At 34.8% G+C, this 14,886-nt stretch overlaps 2 protein-coding genes across 2 annotated transcripts; both read right to left on the bottom strand.

Moving 5' to 3' along the window:
- On the bottom strand, window positions 1-3,222 carry LOC133035531 (putative disease resistance protein RGA4). Its single transcript, XM_061111373.1, has 2 exons — window positions 465-3,222; window positions 1-380 (listed from the first exon to the last, which is right to left on the bottom strand). The coding sequence occupies exons 1-2, from the start codon at window positions 3,220-3,222 to the stop codon at window positions 1-3; spliced, it is 3,138 nt and encodes a 1,045-aa protein (XP_060967356.1).
- Window positions 3,223-12,194: 8,972 nt separating this feature from the next.
- LOC115708725 (uncharacterized) lies at window positions 12,195-14,693 on the bottom strand. The gene is made up of 2 exons (XM_030636724.2): window positions 14,634-14,693; window positions 12,195-14,545 (listed from the first exon to the last, which is right to left on the bottom strand). Exon 2 carries the CDS (start codon window positions 14,525-14,527, stop codon window positions 12,392-12,394), a length of 2,136 nt encoding a protein of 711 aa, XP_030492584.2. The 5' UTR covers window positions 14,528-14,545; window positions 14,634-14,693; the 3' UTR covers window positions 12,195-12,391.
- Window positions 14,694-14,886: the final 193 nt, after the last annotated feature.

Genomic DNA, 14,886 nt, shown 5'->3' on the forward strand with positions numbered 1-14,886 from the left:
TTATTGAGTGTAGAGAGGATCTTTAAGCATGGTTGCAATGTGAGAAACTCGAGGACAATCCTCAATCTCCACCTTTTTTGAAGTTGTAATGAAGCTAAGTCTCTCACGCGGTATTGTCAACTTGGGGCATAGCTTGATCGAGATTGTCCTAAGCGAATCAGAGTTGGTGATCCAGTTCGGAATTTCCTCTAAGCTATCACAGTGCCGTATATGGAGTTGTTGCAGGCTCCTCACTTGTCTAAGTCCTTCGAGCTGATCATTTATGTCAGTAACATGATCCAACGTCACAGAATGGAGTCTGTGAAGGGACTGCCACATATTTGGATCCCCATTGGACATATCCATGATATGCAATTCACTCAATTTGGAGAGAGGAGAACCTGTGAAAGAACACAATCAAAATCCTCAGTCTGAAATTTGATCACTTAGCACATAAAAAAGAATGAGAGAAAATAAGTACAAACTTAATGATGATGATGATGATGCTATTTGTGTTGCTGGCAATGCCATTGTCTGTTGGAGTGGCTTCCAACTTGTGTTTTTGAGCACCAGTAATTCTTCTAAACATAGAAACAGAGGCATGGAAGTGAGAGAGGGGCAATCTTCAACAACCAATTTAGAAAGACCACTAAATGTAGCATTTTCACATGAATCATCTTTGAACCATCCTTCTAGTTGTGGCAAATTAGTAAGTCTCAGCTCTTTCAAGGATGAAAACCATCTTGTTTTTGATGGTTCATCCATAATATATTCAAGCTCTACCAACTCATCTACTACCAATACTTGAAGATTAGTCAACTGGTCCAGTGGTGGTAGGCAATGGCATCTGTTGCATCTCGACAGTGATAATTTCACAAGATTTTTAAGCAATGGAAGCCAACTCGAAAACTTGCGACCACCATAGGTAGATATAGACAGCCTCTTCAGGTTTGGATGTGGCTCAAGATCTTCTAGTGCCTTTTCATAATCATCATGTTGATGAACTGATGAAGCCTCAATATCCCAGATCAAAATCAAAGATAAAAGATCTTTTTTCTCTTTCAAGTTTGCTGCCGCTGTCTTATCATCTTTTGGATTTGTCAAATTTTTTATTTTGAGCTCGCCTCTCAGGTAGTTTAGGCTACTTAGTTCCTCGAGCTTGCCATTTGGCTTCAAGGGAAAATCAGTAGGCTCCTTACACAGCCCGAATTCTGATAAAGTTCGAAGATTTGATAGTTGATGTAGTCCTCTTGGCATCTGAGTCAAACAATAACATGACTTGTTTTGGAGATTTCTCAGACTGGTTAACTTCGTAATGCCTCTGGGCAGTGTTTGGAGATTACTGCAATGGTTGAGTTTCAGAGTCTGCAGAAGTTGTAGCCTGCTAATAGAGTTTGGTAATGCCTTCATATTCACATTTTGAGACAGATCCAAATAAGACAGAAACTTCAACTCACCAATAGATTTTGGTAGTATCTTAATCCCTGTGTTATGCAAATCCAACATTCCAATCCACTTGAATTTCGGAATTACATCACAAATTGACTGACTTGATCTGCTTTCTATTGCCTGTGGGTATTGCCTGTGCAAAATCAGACTCCGAATCCCTCTCAAATTGGATGATGGGATTGAAATCTGCCATGATGAATCAAAATGAAAATCCACTGATACATGAAGAGGTTCTCCTTCAAATTGGGCTTGGTTTAAGCTTAAAGTAGCATAAGCTTTCCCAGCTATGTTTTTGGCAAGATCATGCATTAAATTGTGCACTTTGCATTTTGTTATATAACCCAACTCATTTCTCTGAATTTCATGAAAGAAAGATCTTTCAAGTAATTCCACCACATACTCATAGCCTAACTTCTCAAGATATTGTTCCTTGTCATCTAACCCTATAATAAACCCCTGCGACATCCACAAACTTACGAGTGTGTCTACGTCAAATTCGTAATCTTTTGGGAAAAGAGCACAATAAGCAAAACAATCTTTCAAAGCAAATGACAAGTGATCATAACTCACCCGAACCGCTGCTAAAACAGGATCTTCAATTTCTATATTATCTGAAAACTCCTTATCATAGAATGACTGCCACTCTTTTGTACTTTTTAAACGCAACAAGCTTCCTACTACTTTTATGAAAAGAGGGTTTCCACTGCAGCGTTTCACAATCCCTTCTCGAAGTTTAATCATTTCGGGGTCAGTTACATAATTTCTTTCTACTCCCTCAGTCACTTTGAGGAATAGTAAAGAAGAATCCATGTACTCTAGCTCCCCCAACTCAAAAATTTGGTGTTTTTCACCTGTAATCAATGCAACACTTCTATTACGAGTAGTTACAATAACTCTGCTCCCCTTTCCACCAAGAAATAATATGCTTCTTAACTCATCCCATTTGTTATAATCCTGATTCCACACATCATCAAGAATGAGGAGAAATCGCTTGTCTCTTATTTCTTGAAAAATAAGATTTCGCAATTCCTCAAGTTGGTAGACATCTCGGTAAGAGTTTGCTCCTGAGTTTTTTATAGATCCAACAATCGTTTGCATAATTGTTATCACATCAAACACCTCACCCACGTACACCCAGATTCTCAGATGAAAATGATCTGCAACCATCTCATCCTTGTAAATGATTTGAGCAAGTGTTGTTTTCCCTATTCCTCCCAAGCCCAAAATCGAAATTACCAATACATTATTTCCAACATCTTCCTTCAACAACAACTCTTTCACCTTTTGTTTTTCATGAACCCTCCCCACAACAATTTCATCAAATACATAAGAGCTACTTCCCATCCTAACTGCATCTCCGATATCTCTTCCGACACTCGTAATTGGAAGATCATGAAGTGATGGTAATAATAATGAACCTGAAGTCAGTAGTTTCACCATATCAATGACTTGGTCCATTTTGGAGGCCATGTAGAAAAAAGTACGGAAACTGAATAGCTTTTGGGTTACAGACATATGGCGTCTTCTCAAACTCGCTACCAACATTTCTCTCAGTAAATCATCAACAACACGAAGTGCCATGTCTAACTCATCACTATCAGCAACCTGCTTCATCAAATCAGCTCTATCAAATAAATTTTGGACCATCTGAAACGCTTCCTTTATCCACCACAACTTACGGCGAAAGCTCCTGAGCTTGAATATTGTAGCTGTAGCTGCAACCTCTTCAAAACCTGAAGACCGCAACAGTACTTGAATCCTATGAACAACGCCCACCGAGTTTCGTCCAGCCATCAGATCAGACAGAGGAACCAACCAACAATATCAAAAATACTAAAACCAACTGAAACCAAATAAGGAAATAAAAAACAATGAAGGTGGACTACCAACTTATGAGAGAGCTGTTGTATCTAATAAATTAAACTCTAGTGGTGGGAATGAAAATTGGAGGGTAAATGTTAGGTATATTCCAAATGATATAAGGAAAAATATGCAATTTTCACATGCTAAAGGATTACGGGATCCAAATGATCGGATCATTTGGCCTCTGATATAAGGAAAAATATGCACAAGGATTACGGGATCCAAATAAATTATGAAAAGGTATATATAGAGGTGCAGAGAGAAGGCACTACACCTAGCTCGGGGTACACCTGAAGATTTATACTCGAAATTTCCTAGTTATTTGCACATGCTAAAGTTGAGAAATCTATGTATTATCACGAATTTTGTGGTAAAGGATGGTCACTTCAAGTATTGTTTCTTTTCTCTGGATCCTTATATCCGGAGGTTTAGGTTTTGCAGACCTGTTGTATGCGTTGATGGGTCTTTCTTTTGAAGACTAGGTATGGTGGAAAAATGTTATGTGCAGTGGCACTGGTTGCAGGGAGTCATATCTTTCCGATAGCTTTCGCTATAGTTGACAGTGAAAACCACAATTCTTGGACCTATTTTATGAGAAAATTGAAAGAAACGATTGGTGATGTTGAAAACTTAGCCTTTGTGTCGGATAGGCATCAAAGCATTGTTCATGCTTTGGAGATCATGTTCCCTGATGCACACTACGGTGCATGCTACCACCACATTATTATGAACGTCAACCACAAGTTCAAGACTGACGTCTTCACGAATCACATTTACACGTGTGCCTACACGTATTCAAAATCAGAGTTTCACAGAGAATTTGAGAACATTCGGGCAATGAATGTTGCGGTTGCACAATATCTTGAGGAAATTGGATTTGAAAAATGGGTTCAGTCGTACTTTCTAGGGGTACGTTACAATGTAATGACGAACAACTGAGCTGGGAGCTTCAACAACACAACTAAGGACGCAAGAGGCTTCCCGATCACTGCTGTTGTAGCATTCCTGAGGTCCAAAGTCCAACAATGGTTTGTTGAACGAAAAGAAAAAGTTGACAAGTGGACGAAGACCCTAGCACCAGAAATGGAGGAGGACTTGACATTGCAATTTGAAAAATCTCGATATTTGAACATTGACACATGTGGACCTTACATGTTGCAGGTTCACCCTGGAGAAACATTTGAGACCGGTGGCGTAGTGGACTTGCAGGAACAGACTTGCACTTGCGGCTTGTTCCATTGCATGAAGTTTCCTTGTCCTCATGCATGTGCTGCAGCTCAGCAATGAAGTATTAGCATGTACGCACTATGCTCGTCATATTACACAATAGAATATTGGAGGAGCACATATAACGGTACAATTATGCCAGTTGGTGACGAGGATGATTGAGAATTGCTTGATGACATAAAATAAAAAATTCATTAATTTCAAATCTAAAATACAAAAGTTAAGTTCCAAAGTATATATAATATATTACATATTGTTATTTTTCATATATTATCTATGTAATAAAAATAAAATGATTAGATTTTAGGTTTTTTTTACTTTTAATATATTATATATGTAATAAAAATTAAAATAAAAAATAAAAATAAAAAGTGACCGGGTTGGCGGGTGGGTTCAGGTTCAACCCGAAACCCGGTGACCATAAAAACCAACCTGTGAACCCGTCCGAAAGTGTACCGAGTTGAACCCAACCCGCCCGAACAAACATTTTTTTTTAATTTTTTGGGTTGACAGGGTTGGGTCTGGGTGGGTTGGCCAGGTCCGGGTCAAACCCGATCAATATGTTAAGCACTAGTGGGCGGTTAGGGTGTGGGCGGCCGAGAGAGAGCAAGAGAGATGTGAGAGGAAAAGAGAGAGGGCTGATTTTGAATGAGGAGGGTAATTTAAAGATATTGGATTTGTTGACATATGTTACCAATATTAAGTATTTTAGGTTTAGGGAAAAAAAAATCCCCTAATATATGCATAAAAAATCAAAATTCCCTTAAATATATATATATATATTCTATATAAAGTGTGCCTATATAACAGAATTTTTGGTTTATGAGAAATTCATGGGTGACTTTTTATTTATATTAAAAATAAAATAGTTTATTAATAAAAATAAAATGGTTTATGAGAAATTTATAGATCACTTTTTATTTATATATAATAAAATAAATAAAATAAATCCTATTAAATAAAAAAAATACGATTGAGTTTTTGCTGTTGTACATCTACGATTGGGTTTTCTTTAATTATTTATTGTATTCCTTTTCCTATTCCCATGGGATCACACATAATATTCCAATCCACACTTCTCTTTTTTTCTTCTTCACAACTTAATAACAAAATATATGAGTAATAATAATTAAAAAAAAAAAGCGTGACTTTTATCAAAGTTCACAAAACTAAGCATCAATGGCGAAAAAAACCCAACAAAGTTTACAACTAACAAATGATGGTAAGTGCTTGGCATATGCATTAGTTTCCAAGAGCAAAGTTTTAAAAGTTACGTAATAATTTACATATATGTTGCAAACACAATATACAAAAAATAAAGAAGAATATGGAAAAAAGAAGAGACGATTATTCACATCTAGAAAGGCAGTAGAGATAATAATAGAAACTTTTCATTTTTTTTATCAATTTTTTTTTTCTTTTTGAATAAAGATAAATATGAAATTTTAATCGTATAGAGTTTTATTTTAATAAAATATAGTATTTTAAAATAATTTAATAGTATTTTGTTATAGAATACTATCACTTTTTGTTAAACATGGTTTTCACTTTTTTGTCGACACTACCATATTCAATTTATCAACAACAAAATAGACAATCTAGATATATGCGGACCCGACTAGAATGAAAAGTGCAAAATACAAAAATTACACTATTGTCTCTATCGAAACAAATGAAGATTGAAATCCACCGATGACTATCATTAGTTTTCTTATCTACATTTTTTAGACAAATGCTATCTTCAATTATCAACAATTTAGAGATTGATTTTTAATTTTCTTTTTATCTTACACTCATTTGAGTAATGTTTCTTTAAGTATTGGAACATCAATTTTTAATTTATTTTTGGATTAACTTAAGAACATATTTAATTCATCAAGCTTTCTTAAACACTAATATATTACATTCGGTATTCACTTTTAATTGACAACATTATAAACTATAATATTTAGATACACATAATAATAATCTCACTTAATAACTAATAATATTTTTTCTTTAATTTTTAATTATATCACTTTCAAATAACATAGAAAAAAATTGCATAAAATTTAGTACACGTGCCTCGCACGTAGCTTTTTTGCTAGTATATATATATTTATATATGTAGCTTAGGATCAATGTTGGTATCTAGTCATTTTCAACTATTGGACATGTTCTATTATTAAAAAAACAACACTATACTACCAAACACATGTACAATTAGTTAGGACAAAGTGACCTAAAATGACAATTAAATAATAATAATAATTGATGAATTGTTTCACTAATTTAATAAGTACGAGAACATTTTGGTCTTTGTATAAGCATAAAAAATTTGGTCTTTTTTAATTATTTGATATATATATGTTGGCTAAGTACAAACATATGATAGGACAAAAATAACATCAACTATAATAAAGAAAAAAATTGAAATTTGAAAGTAACCAACCACTCAACTATAATAACATCAATAATTACTAACGGAGGAAGATCAGGGCCGGCTCTGAGTATAGGCGGACTAGGTTTGTGCCTAGGGCCCACCTAGTTTAGGGGCCCAAAAAAAATTTATCTCCTTTTAAAATTTTACATTCCTTTTATTAATTTTAAAAAATACCATTTTTTTTTCTAATTGAGGGCCCAAAAATATTTTTTTCTCCTATGGCCTACTAAATTTCAGAGCCTAGAGGGACGTGTGTGAGAGGATGTGGGTGTTCAATACATGCTCTTGCGTGAGTGTGTTAAGAAAAAAGTGCCTCAACTAGTATTGTATTCCAGTAAATGAATTGAAAATTACATAAAAATAATAGTAGGACATTTTAGCATTAATTAATGAGTATAAATTCTGTAAGAGCTTATTAATGGAAGTAAAGTAAAGTTTGGAAGAGAATGAAGAAGAGAGGAGATGAGAAATGCAGAGCATATTAGTAGAGCTTTAGAAATAAAGAGGATTGCTACCGTCAACCTCCTGTTACAACTTCTTAGTCAATCTCGATGCCCGAAAATATATGTCGGAATATTTCTTTTCAGATTTTTTTCGAGAGTGTTCGTTATGCTTACAACATCATCCTTGTAAATTTTTGAAAAATTTCGAATAGTTTACAGTGCTGAAAATACGTTTAAAGTTTTTTGAACTCGTGTGGTAAACTGAAATATCAAGAACTCTATTTTCGGTACTGTAAACTATTCGGAATTTTTCAAAAATTTATAGGGATGATACTGTAACTATAACGAATACCGTTATGAAAAAATATTTGAAAAAAAATATTTCGGCATGTAATTTCAGAAGTGAAGGTTGACTAAGAGGTTGTAATTAGTACTCCTCAGAAATAAATTGTCAAAGAAAAGCTTAAACTATTCAGTTAGCTTGAGACCTTATTTATAAGCACAATGTTCAATACAATTCATTTACAAAATTAACTAACATAACAGATGACAAAAATATTTTTCTAACTAAACAATATAACTAACTACCGAACCAATATTTCATTAGTTTACATCCTCTCTCAAACAAAATGGCAAAGAAGCCATTTAGAGTTTGCTCTTCAGATAATGGAAATGATCTGTAGTTAATTGTTTTGTTAGAGTATCAACAACTTGGTCTAAGGATGGGACAAATCGAACCGAAAGCTGTTGTGCAAGAATTTGGTCTCGAGCAAAATGAAGATTAATTTTGATGTGCTTGCACCGTGCATGAAATAAAGATTAGCAGCAAGTGCAGTGACACTTTGATTGTCAACCCAAAGCATTGGAGTGTGAGAGATAGGGACTTGTAATTCATGCTTTCGTTCCACTCCTTTCCAACTCATTTCTGGTTCAACAATTTCAACACCGCGCCCCTTCTCCAGGGCGGCAGATGGGTCTAGAGAACCTATTAGCAAGTGCCCTAAATTCACTCTCAATACTATATCGAGCAACAACTTATTACTTCTTTGCTGGCCAAGATACTAAGTTTTGTCCTAAAAACATAAGGTATCCTCTTGTTGATCTTCTATTATCGATACAGCTGGCTCAGTCTGCATCACTCTATCCCTGAAGACTTAAATCAGTAGTTGGTTTAAGCCATAAGTATTCTATTAATGTGCCTTTGAGATATCTGAGTAACATCTTGCATGCTTCCCAATATTTGACAATTGGAGCACGCAGAAACTAAGTGAGCTTGTTAGTGATGAAAGCAACATCAGGTCTTGTGAGGCTTAGATACTGAAGTACCCCTAGTGTGTTATCTTCAAAAGGATCACCATCAAGTAAGCTCAGTTTAGAGATAGAACTTGTTGGGTTTGAACAACTCTTTGCACCTTCCATATGCAATCTTAGAAGTAAGTCAATTATGTACTTGATTTGACTCAAGTACATCCCATTTGCGTCTTTGTATGTCTCCACTCCTAGGAAATAATGAACTGGTCTCAAATCTTGTAATATACTCATTATGAAATCCTGATTGACCAAGGATAAATTTGGACTTATTATTAGAATATCATCTACATACACAAGTAGATAAGTAGATAGATCAAGTTGTACCTGCTGTAATCATCCAAAAAGTGACAAGGATACTTGTAGCCTTGTTTTGATTGAACATGGGAAGGTTCCCATAAATCAGTGTGAATAAGGACCAAAGGTTGAGTGGCACATGTATTGGATGTTGGAAAGGGAAGCGAGTGACTCTTTCCTTGTTGACATGAAGTACAAAATTGGAGGTCTTTGTTAGGACTTAATTAGTATTATTTTTAAGTAGATTTTTAAAGTTTTTTAGTATGTTTTAGTTGTATTTTGTGCAATTTTACACTTGTGGTTGTTAATATTTTTTAGGTTTAGTAGTGAAAAAGAAGAGAACAAATTTGAGGAAAATTGTTAAAGAAATGATGAATTAAATAAAGTCTTGTCACTAAAGCATAATGAGATGAATTCAAAAAAAAAAAAAAACTTCAATAGATTCGGTGCGATTGAAGCTTTTAATGTTAAAGAATTGGAAAATGTAAAGTAGCACCTCGACATGGAAATCTAATGTCAGGGTGCTAAAAGGTAAAAATTTGGCACAATTGTCGTGATTTGGAAGTCTATAGGCAGGCCTCAACATTGGGATTCAATGTTGAGGCAGAAGGCCCTCAAAAATTGGAGCTTGCGACATGCCCTTGCAGTGTCGTGGCTCGCCTCTTGTGTTTGGAAAACCCTAGCCGTGTTAAAAATAAGGGTGTACGTTGGTCGGTTTATGCTATATTTTATTCAACTCAATGTAAAGATCGGGTTACAAAAATCTAAGTGCAACCTAAAAAAATAAAAATAGTAACCCGCCCAATGAAATTAGTCGATTTGGTCGGATTAACCTGTCCAGACCAACCACTAATATTTTTATTTTTTTTTATTTTTACAACAATTGTTATATTTTAGTTAATTGTAATAATGAGACAAATATATATAGATTGAATTTAAAGTTCAAATCAGCCACCACAAAAAATATATTAGTTCAACTTTATATTTTTTAAATAGTCATATAAATTATATGATATGTAAATATGTATCATAAAAATATATAAATATATATAAAAAAAAAACCCTCTTTAAGTGGGTTGATCAGGTTAGTTCGGGTGGATTGGGCAGGTTGGTATTATTTTCAACCCGCCCAATCCCGCCTATTATAAAGATTAGGCGGGTTATATTTTGGTTGGGTTTTTCGGTTTGTATTTTTCGTGGGGTATCTCGGTTTGGTTTGGGCGGGTTATTTGAATTGGGCAGTTTATAAAAATTTATGTACATCCCTAGTTAAAAAGACACGGGTCACAACATGCTTTCGTAGTGTCGCGGCCCGCTTGCATAATCTGGCAAAAATTAGGGTTTTAACCCTAATGAAAAACTATATAAAGACCCTTTAACACTTTTCAAAGCAACAATCTTTAGGGACAAAAATTGGAAGCAGAAAGCGGCTTTAAAGAATTTTATCAATATTTTTCGATGAGTTATCTTCTTTAACTCTTCTCTTATATTCTTAATTAATTGTTGTCAGTTATTTACAATGAACATGAGTAACTAGGTTTTTAATTATTGTTATTAATGGAGATTGTTTGACACTTTATTTTTGGCTTAATGTGATTTAATTCTTCTCCAATTTTATTGTGTATCTATTTCATTCGTACTAATTTTTTTTAATTATCCAGCCATCAATTATCTGTTTATGATATCAATACAAAATTTGAGAAGTGAGTATTGATTTTGCTATAGTGAAATAAGCAAAGATTTCGATATAGGACGAGAGTACCTATATAGTTTGTGTAGCAATTAGGATTTTCATGTTTAATGCCTCCTATGTATTTAAATTTATCACAAGAGTAAAAAATTTACATATAGGTTGATATTTATATGTCTTAGCTCGAATATAAGTTTTTTTAATAAATCTGCTGTCATATGGAAATTGGAAATTGAAAATTGGGAGTTAAGTTATGTTAAACCAGATAAAGTAGATTCAATTGAAATTAATCACCCTAAGCTTTACTAATTTTTAATTCCACTTTAATATATTTGTTTTCTTCGTCAATAGAATTTAAAAATCTTTTCTTATTATTGTCGCCAAAAAGAATTCAAGAATTTAATTGTTTAGTAATTAACTACAATCTTTGTGGGATCAACTTCACTCTTGTGAGTCTATTACTTACTTTGATCACGTATACTTGCGTGCTAAAAAAATTTACAACAATCTTTAACAGATCCAATGTGAGATAATTGAGGTAAGAGTTTGCTAAGAGTGTTAAAGGCAAGGTGGCAAAGTTTGCAGTGCCAAGAGAGTTCACATCGTTACTCATACTAGAATTGTATAGTTCAGCTGCACAAATGGAATAATAAAAAAGAGTTGATGTTTTATTGATATTGGCTTGAAGTTTTAGACTTGATTTTTGATCATAAAACGGAGCGTGTTGAGCATCAAAAACTTAGAATCTTTCACACCATTATATCTTAAAACTCAAAATTCCACGATGAATTCATCATATTCATATACTTTAGTATGTTTCTTCTCATTTTCAATTCATATTATGAATTTTACTATTTAAACCTGAAATAAGTAGGATACAAGCATAATTCTGCACAAGATGAATATAATCAACTGAAACACACCTTTAAAACACTTCATAAAATGTACCTAAAACTAGCCTATCAGTACAAGGGAAAGACACAAGACTACACTCTAAAGTGGTGGAGGAGGAACCATCTCCCAACTGGTACAATCCATCTTTAACTTTCCCTTTGAGTAGGATCTGTCCAGTTCCTTTGTCCTTGACAAAGCAGCAGTGTTGATGAAATTCAAGAAAAAATATTGTTATATTCAGTTAGTTTGGAAACACTAACTAATTCTTTTGTATGGATGGAATTTGAAGGACAAAATTTAATTGCAAAGAACAGATGTTTTGACAAGGTAAATGTGCAGGTACCAACATGAGAGATACAAATTTTCTTACCATCTGCAATGGCTAAGGTTTCTAGACCAGCATAGGCAATTGCAGTGTCAAGTGTTTCCAGGTTATTGGTGATATGGTTTGTGGCCCTTGTGTCAGCAAACCAAAGCATGTCATCACCAGAATCAGGCAAGACAGTGGTCAGTGGCGATTGATACCATGTAAGAGCTTATCAATGGCGGTAAAGTTTGGAAGAGAAAGAAGAAGAGAAAAGAAGAGAAATGCATAGCATATTAGCAAAGCTTTGGAAATGAATTGTCAAAGAAAAGCTTATCCTATTCGGTTAGCTTGAGACCTTATTTATAAGCACAATGTTCAATACAATTCAGTTACAAAGTTAACTAACATAACAGAATACAAAAACAGTTTTCTAACTAAACAATATAACTAACTACCTAACCAATATTTCATTGGTTTACAAATACTAATAATGAGGTGACATGGGTTCTTCCTCAAATGACTGTGACCATCTTTGTTCCAGCATGGTGTTCTTGCTCGACAAATTGGGTTCCCAAACCCAAATGGTTCATTAGCAGCCATGTGAATGTCAAGAGCTCTCCTCCTTTACTAAGCTGTTTAGCATGAACGAATGGCGTGCAATTAATGGCAGCATATGACAACATTTCCACCCAAACTTGACTCATAATCTTCCACTGTGATTCCTCATTTTGTAATTGTTGCGCAAGAATACAAGCATCAAAGAACACAGATTTGCTTCTCTCGCCTTTCATAGCTGTCGATTTAATCTTCGGTTTCACAGATAGAATCTTCTCACACACCTTACCATGACGCGAAAGCTTATGCTTTTCGAAAAATCTATTGGCATCTGCACAAGTATCTCCAAACACTATGTTCCAGTTGCCCATAATTGGTGCCAACATCACTGATTTGTTTACTAGAAGATAGAACATGTAATTCGAAATGAGCTTGCAAATATTTCTATGATCACTTACACTTGATTGGTGATCATCTTGGTGGCCTTGACAAACGCATGTGCGACAACAACGTTCAGCAAAGAGTTTCCAACATGACTTATCTCCTTCTGAAGTACTTGAATTGGCCTGATCATTGTAGCAAAGCTCAGTAGCTAAGTGCCAAAGAAGAAGGCTCTCAGCATATTGGAACTCACCTATGCTCCATTTCAGTTTGATATAGCTTGAAGGATTCTGTAACAGAGCAGCCTCTCCTCTTTGTGAACATGCCTCCATTGCTTCTCTCAAATTAATTGCCTTCTTGGATTTATCTTTCAGCTCTTCAAAAATTAATTTCTTAAGATGATTATCCACTGGTTTCCAGTAAGAAAAGTTGTACAGAATCCTTTTCATGACCTCAAACTCCCCATACTTGTTTAGATAAACAAACATGTCTTTGAATTCCATCTTAGGTGCCAAACAATGACTAATTATGTCCTTTTGATTAACTGATTTGGACCATCTTTTTCTCTGCATTATAGCTTTTGGAATAAATAATCTACTGATGAAATTACCCATAGGTCCCATGAGGACAAAATCTGAGAAAAAAAGCTTAAGAGCAGAAAGAGTGTCAAGGACAATGGCTCCAATGAATAGTACATAAGTAACATCAGTATCTAACTTATTAAAGCCATGCTTTCCTATGAAACGAAAAACCAAGAAGCCTAAAACCGTGAAGCAAATAGTAATGAAGCGAAGGGAGTAACCGATTATTCCATGTATAACAACTGCCTTGGTGTGTAGAACTTGGTACATGAAGCTGAGCTCGTACTCAACCAGTCTAAATGCGCGAGCAGCGTTTTCATGGAGAAAATAACTTCGACTCGATTCTCTGTCTTTGGAGCTGAGAAGGAAGCCAACAATAAGCCCCTTGAAAGTTTCATAGTGGGCATATGCTACTTTGAGTAGTTTCAACTCTTGTAAATTTTGTGAAGATTGTTGGTTATTGTCTGAAATGTGTTGAGTATGGCCATAATTGCTTACACCACCAGACATGGTTGATGCCATCATCTCTGTTATGGTACTTTTGACATGGACAGTTCTCATTGTTGAGTAGACTTGTTGAGCTTCTTGGTAATCAGGACCAGGATTTGGATCAGGCAAATTGGTCTCTCCAAATTTTTTCAGGCTTGCCAAGCGCAAAGCCCAAGTTCTCTCCCCAAACTTGATGACTCCTACAATGAAAACTAAGATATTAGGCCACAACAGCCTGTTTTTTGTTCCTCTCCTGTAGAGAGTGAAAACAGCTGAGATAACTTGCAAAATGAGGCCAAAGAGGTGTCTGATCCACAGCTCGTTGTCTTCTAAAGACAATGAAGTAATGGTATCAGGGCCACCAAGATGCATCAATAGAAACGATGCCCACAACGAGTAATGATCGTCTTGGTTGTCTTTGGTGTCGTCGCCTTTGACAATGCTCTTGATGATTTGTCCTATAATTGTGGCAGCAATCCAGTCTGCTACCAAGTAAAATGCCCAGACAAACCTTGCTATGAGGTTGCTTCTTGACCATTTTCTAACAGGTGCCAAAACTAACAAGAAAGCTTGCAGTGAGAGGCTTACCAACATGGTCACCTTCAGTAACTTCTCCACAGTAGAATTGATGACTGAAGACATTGATCAAACCTTGTGTTGCTTTTGTCAAAACAGAATTAGCACATAATTATATAGCAAATTAAAATGGTCAATTAACTAATTAAACCAGTACTAGTGTTCAACTTACCAGACAGATTTTAGCTTCGATCCAATTTCGTTCCAATTTCTAATGTAGTATATTGATAGAAACTACTATTATATTATCTATGTTGAATATGTCTATGGCAAGTTTTATATAAATTAAGAGCGTGTTTGTTTTATTTGTTAGCTATAGGATTAGGTGGAGAAATCATTAGTATAATAATACATAATATATTATTGCTGCTGTACACTTTGAGTTGTGTATTTATATTTTATATTCTCCAACAGTATGTAGGGGA

Source organism: Cannabis sativa, chromosome 3, assembly GCF_029168945.1.
Source record: "Cannabis sativa cultivar Pink pepper isolate KNU-18-1 chromosome 3, ASM2916894v1, whole genome shotgun sequence".
Lineage (NCBI taxonomy): Eukaryota > Viridiplantae > Streptophyta > Magnoliopsida > Rosales > Cannabaceae > Cannabis > Cannabis sativa.

Coding starts and splice junctions, on each gene's coding strand:
- LOC133035531 (XM_061111373.1), bottom strand. CDS start 3,222: ATGGCTGGACGAAACTCGGTGGGCGTTGTTCATAGGATTCAAGTACTG. Junction 381..464: donor ATCATCATCATCATCATTAA/GTTTGTACTTAT, acceptor GTTCTTTCACAG/GTTCTCCTCTCTCCAAATTG.
- LOC115708725 (XM_030636724.2), bottom strand. CDS start 14,527: ATGTCTTCAGTCATCAATTCTACTGTGGAGAAGTTACTGAAGGTGACC.